This window comes from Melanerpes formicivorus, unplaced genomic scaffold, assembly GCF_026170545.1.
Source record: "Melanerpes formicivorus ecotype bairdi unplaced genomic scaffold, bMelFor1.0.p_v2 SCAF_7, whole genome shotgun sequence".
NCBI classification, from domain to species: Eukaryota; Metazoa; Chordata; class Aves; order Piciformes; family Picidae; genus Melanerpes; species Melanerpes formicivorus.
The window spans coordinates 24906375-24912374 of NW_027142359.1; the positions used below are offsets into that span (position 1 = coordinate 24906375).

General features: G+C 54.8%; 1 protein-coding gene across 1 annotated transcript; it reads left to right on the forward strand.

Annotated features, from left to right (window-relative positions):
• The first annotated feature begins 2461 nt into the window (after positions 1-2461).
• On the forward strand, positions 2462-4317 carry LOC137442561 (uncharacterized). The gene is made up of 3 exons (XM_068141499.1): positions 2462-3268; positions 3626-3770; positions 4232-4317. Exons 1-3 carry the CDS (start codon positions 2462-2464, stop codon positions 4267-4269), a joined length of 990 nt encoding a protein of 329 aa, XP_067997600.1. The 3' UTR covers positions 4270-4317.
• The last annotated feature ends 1683 nt before the right edge of the window (positions 4318-6000 follow it).

The window sequence follows — 6000 nt, forward strand, 5'->3', positions numbered from 1 at the left end:
ATGGCCAGGAAACATGCTTCTTGCAATAAAATCTTAAGATTGTCTCTACTTCCTGAGTGCCAGAATCCCCTGTCAGCTCCCCTAGCTAGTTGCTCTTTTATACATGTTGTTAGAGTGGGTCACTTGTGATCAGCAATTTCAGTTGCCTTTGTGAAAATTGATAGAATTACAAAAGCTTGATTCTTTTATGCTAACACAGTGAAACCACCACTTTAAACTGAAAACTGATTTTGTATAGATGTTCCATGAAATAAAATATCTGGGAAGCTCTCTGACTAATGTGACATAAAGTTGATAAGAAAAACAGTCACTTCTTGTCAGTAGTGCAACTGCAGTGTAGTCTGAGATGCTATGTGACTTGCTTTTTGACATCCAACAGCTGTGGGACATGGCAACATTTGCTCTTAAAACTCCCTCGTTGAGGGGTGCCATGATTTCTCTTCAAGATGTCATTTTTGAAGTCATAGAATTGGATGGAGGCTATAGGTAGTGATAGGACTAGGGGGAATGGAATGAAGCTGGAGGTGGGGAGATTCAGGCTGGACATGAGGAGGAAGTTCTTCACCGTGAGAGGGGTGAAGCCCTGGAATAGTGAGTTGTCCAGAGAGGTGGTTGGGGTGCCATCCCTGGAGGTGTTCGAGACTAGGCTGGATGAGGCTCTGGCCAGCCTGATCTAGTGTGGGGTGTCCCTGCCCATGGCAGGGGGGTTTGGAACTAGCTGATCCTTGTGGTCCCTTCCAACCCTGACTGATACTATGATACTGTTAAGACTGAAGGAGGGAGATGCTATCCAGGGGGACCTGGATGGGCTGGAGAAGTAGACTCAGGAGATCCTCATGGGTTCCATGAGCCAAAAGTGCAGGGTCCTGCACCAAGACTGGGACAACCCTCAATACAGGCTAGGGGATGATTGAGAGCAGCCCTGCAATAAAGGACTTGGAGGTACTGGTGGACAAGAAGCTGGACATGAGCTAGCAATGCCTATCTGCAGCCCAGAGGGCAAATCACGCTCAGAGCTGCATCAAAGAATCATGGCTGGCAGATCAGAGAGGTGAACAGACCCCTCTGCTCTGGTGAGACCTCACCTGTGTCCAGCTATGGGGCCCCAAACACAGGAAGGAAGTGGACCTGCTGGAGTGAGTCCAGAAGGGCCACAAAATCAGAGGGTTGGAGCACCTCCTCCTACAGACAGGCTAAAAGGCTTACAGGATCACAGTGTCACCAAAGTTGGAAGAGACCTCAAAGATCACCGAGTCCAACCTGTCACCACAGACCTCATGACTAGACCATGGCACCAAGTGCCACATCCAGTCCCCTCTTGAACACCTCCAGGGATGGTGACTCCACCACCTCCCTGGGCAGCCCATTCCAATGAGTTGGGGCTGTTCAGCCTGGAGAAGAACAGTCTCTGGGGAGACATCATAGCTACATTTCAATATCTAAAAAGGACCTACAGGAAGGCTGGGGACAGACTGTATTGAAGGGCTTGTAGCAATAAGATGAGGGGCACGAGTTTGAAACTGCAACTGGGTAGATTTAGGTTGGAAATAAGGAGGAAATTCTTCACAATGAGAGTGGAAAACCACTGCAACAGGTTGTCCTCAACAGATGTGGTTGAGGCCCCATCCCTGGAGACATTCATGGTTAACATTCATGGTTAACCTTGATGTGGCCCTGGCCAACCTGATGTAGTTGCAGATGTCCCTGCTCACTGCAGGGGGATTGAACAAAATGACCTTCGAGGTTCCCTTCCAACCCGGTGCATTTTGTGATTCTATACCCACAGAGCCTGGAGGGGATGTGACAGTTATTCCCCATGTCCCTATAAAGTGTTTGAGGAGGAGAGCTGCTCACCCTGCATGGGCAAACGCTAGTACCCATCTCCCAGTGACATTCCCACTGGTGCCCATGTCACAGTGAGGGGCTTGGTGGGTGCCCATGGCTGACAAGGTGGCAGTGGCTGCTGCATGCCCTAGGTCCCCCTGGGTCATGCCATCCCACCAATAACTGTAGACTACTCACACTCCTCATCCTTTACATTGAAGATTTTTATGAAAACAAGTGGAACTGTGCCATGGCTGCCCCACTGGGGCACAGCACCGGGTGCAGCTCGGAAGGAGCTCTGGGCACGGCACCAATTCCATGGGGGACAGTCCATCCCTCTTGCTGGGCTCGGTGTTTGCTCAGGACGTGGCAGTGGGAGCAGCAAGCTTCAAAATCCACCTACACAGGTCCTGCTGCACACCTCCCTCTCAGACGTCATCCCCTGCCAGGTGGGCGGCAAAGGCATTGTGACATCACAGTACTTTGTGACACGTCAGACCTTGACTTGCCTTATAAGTAGAACTCGCAAGGACGGATGTGCAGACGTGCAAGAGGTGGCAGCCAGTGGCTGAACTCTGCTCAGGGTGACGGCCCAAGTCAGCTTGCGTGTTGAGATCTTCCCTTGGGAGACGGCACGATGTGGCTCAGCCCAGTTGTCTCCCTCACAGTGGTTCTCTCTCTGCTGTGTCTGCTGACTGATGACCCTCGACTTGACATCTCCAACGGGCTTCTCGTGTCCAGGCGGCAAGTCCTCCCTGAAGAACTGAAGGAACAGCCCATGGGTGCCGAGCGCATGGCTTTCAAATGCCCCAGCGGCTGTGGCTTTTGCCAACACCACGGGTCCCGGATGGGTGTTCTTCCTGAAAAGGCAGAGCAACCTGCTGCTGACCCCCAGTGCGCATTCTCAGAGTGGCCAGGAAGCTACAGTCTTAGGATTCTCAAAAAATGGTGCAAGTTCTGGATGAGCTTTCTGCCTGAAAATGAGAAGCAACCAGACACCGAGCTCAAGAACACCTTCTCAGAATGGCCAGGAAGCGTTGCCCTTCGCATACTCCAAAAATGTTTCTGCTTCAGGAGAGATGTTCTTGGGAAAACTGAGAAGCAAGCAGGTGCTGACCCTGAAAGCCCACTCTCAGAATGGCCAGGAAGCTTTGGCCTTTGGAGATCCCAAAAATGGGTCAGGTTCAGGATCGGTCTTGCTCATGAAAACCTGAAGAAACCAGATGCCGACTGCAAGGGCACGTTCTCAAAACAGCCAGGAGGCTCTGGCTTTGGGAGACACCGGGACCCTGACCTGCCCTTCCTTCCAGGCCAGCTTTGGGAACACCTTGTCCCAGCAGACATGATCTGCCTGCTTTACTGGGCCTGTCAAACGGTGTGGCTGCTCTGCATGGTTTGGGTTGCACTTGGCCTCTGGAGAAATGTGAAGAGACCCCATGGACAGGTAATTGAGATTGGTCCCACAGGAGCAAGGAGCAACTTCCTTGTCAGGAGCAAGGAAACTCAACTGAGCTGGCCAGGATGGCTAGCATGAGAAAACTCATTGGGGCTTTCTAGCCCCAGCATGTCCTGAGAGGTCCTCTGCCTCTTCCCCAGGAATATGCCAAGCCAAAAGGCTGAAACCCTCCAGGAGCCCCAGCACATGGCAGGCCTGCTGGAGGTTTCCTCAGCCCGAGGCGAGGGCACAGAGCAGGCCTGCAAGGCTGGAGTTCTTCCAGAGAAAGCCAAGCCTAGCAGAACACTGCTTGCTCCCTCAAAGTCCCTACCTGCTTGATTGTGACCCCAGCCCTGTCATTTCTAGGGAAGGAGCCAGACAAAGGACAGCTGGCGTTATGGATTGCTGTGCCGGATGGAGGACAACGTGGCCATGTGCTACATCGCTGTCCACCGCCACCGCCTGAAAGAGCTCTGCCGCCACTACTACAAGAAGGCAGCACAAGAACAAGGTAAGGAGAGCAGAGCTTTCTCTAGTTCCCTGGGCAACTCCAGACAGAGTGTGCCCAGTGGGGTGGCAACAGGCCTGGCTGCTCTCCATGTGGGGTGGGACCTGAGGCAAGAGAGAGCAGGCATACATGGCCGTGAGGAGCCCCAGGGGTGCCCGTGTCCCAGGTGGAGAGGCCCATAGCTGGCAGGGTACCCGGATCCCCATGAGGTTCCAGGTGTGTGCCCAGGTACCTCTGAGGTGCTATGCCTCACCATGTCCCAGTAAGGTTTGTGGCAGATGCTCCCCATGTCCCTGTAAGGTGGCAGTGTCCAGTACCTGCCCATGACTCAGAGGGCTCCTGAAGCCTCTGGACCTCCATAGCTGGTGTGAGGCAAGGTTAGGAGGAGGGGCAGGCATGGGTGGAAGTGGGTCGATAACAATTGCAAATGCAGCACTCTGCAGTTAATGCTGAATTCTCTCCAGGGTCACAGCCAGCTGCTGCATCAGGGCCAGCCTACTGAAGCTTGCACATCCTTGAAGAGGACAGCCAGAGTATGAGCACGTGGCAGAGATGCTTGGGAACCTTGCCTAAACTCTTCCATCTTCTAGTGTTGTTGACATCAATAAAGTGCATTGTTCTTCTGGCACGTGGCATTTTCAGTACAAGGGGATCCTGGGAACTAGCAAGGTGAAAGGCAGTGCTGGAGCTGCTGGAGAAGTGGGGGAGCTGCTGTGGGAGACAAGCATCCATGACTGCGAGGTGCCCCATAGCTGCCCATCTTCCAGAACAAGGGCTCTGCATCCTGGCAGGGTTCTGGTGAGGTTCCCAGGGGGGCCTGTGTAACAGAGACATGCCTGGTGGGTTCCCATGTCCTAGTGAGGTGGCAGTGGCCACTGTATGGGCCCTATGGGTCCCGTCCCTCCAGCACTACCTGTGGGCTAGTCACACTCCTCATTCCCCACCATTCAGGGCACACACACACAACCGCACTCCTGGTCACAGCAGCCTACCGTCTTGCTTGCCCAGCACTCTCCAGACTGACAAATGGCATGCCTGTCTCACATTTTCCTGCTGACTCCTCCATGGCCCATGTCTGGGTCAGGAACATGCTGGGTTGTCTCTTAAGATTCCCCCCCCAGCACGGCCATCTCTTGCACAGACACCTGCAGCATCACAACAGAGCCTGGTGCTCACGTACAGCAGCCACAGCTGCTGAGGGCAAGGAACCACAGGCTCCCCACACTACACAAACTTGGCACTCACCTCCCGTCCCAGGGTCTGCCGTCAGGGCGTGCTGCTGAAGGTCACTCTCGCTGTAAGAGAGGCAGCAGCTCACACAAACGAGGCCCTGTGTGCCTAGAGACCGGGAGCTGCGGAGAGCTGAGCACAGGTTTAAGGCTGAAGCCAGCCAGCCGCCCCTTTCCCGCCATTTCCCAGCTCCTCCCTCAGGCGCCACAGCCGCCCCTGCAGGCAGCCGGCGCGCCCTCAGCCGGCGCCATTCGGAGCAGTGGCAGCTCCTCGCCGCCCTGACGTTTGGCCACCCCCTGTGAGCCCTCCGCACAGCCGAGGCAGACACGATCCTGCTGTTCCTGCAGGGCCTGCTGAGCTGTGTGCCTGCTCCGCGTGGCAGGTGTGGGTGAAAGCGGGTGGATAGCAATTCCACCTGCAGCACTTTGGTCCAGGGAATTTTCCTCAGGGTCACAGCCAGCTGCAGTGTCAGGCCAGGCCTCAGCTCCCTGAAGGCTCCTGGGCTTGAGGCCACCTGCACTGGGTACCAGCTCTACTGAAGGCTGGATGCAGCAGCACCCAGTTGATCATGTGCCTACAGGGCAGCCGTGGCCAATGGGTGGCCATGCTGTAATGGGTTGCCCGAGTCCACCTGGCACTACAACCAGTGGAACCACGTAGAAACATTCTGAGGAGGATCCCTTTTTCCAGGGTCCCTTTTTTCACCCACCCCTGAAAGGTGCTGCCAGGGCTCATCTCTGGCTCCCCGAACGCCAGCCAGAGCTTGCTTGTGCAGCAGACACCTTGGCACCTTGTCAAAACTCACTCTGGGAGCAGCCTGCTTCTTCCATCTTCTGCCACTTTTCTGATCAATTAAGTGCATTGCTCCTCTGGCACCTGGCATTTCGGTACCGAGGGAATCCTGGGCAGCAGCAGCGTGAAAGGCAGCGTTGAGAGCCAGACTGCTGTCTGTGGGCTTGCAGAGCTGAACCTGGAGCACAGTGGCCCACCAGTGCCATCAACC

Coding starts and splice junctions, on each gene's coding strand:
- LOC137442561 (XM_068141499.1), top strand. CDS start 2,462: ATGTGGCTCAGCCCAGTTGTCTCCCTCACAGTGGTTCTCTCTCTGCTG. Junction 3,269..3,625: donor TGAAGAGACCCCATGGACAG/GTAATTGAGATT, acceptor TGTCATTTCTAG/GGAAGGAGCCAGACAAAGGA. Junction 3,771..4,231: donor GAAGGCAGCACAAGAACAAG/GTAAGGAGAGCA, acceptor AATTCTCTCCAG/GGTCACAGCCAGCTGCTGCA.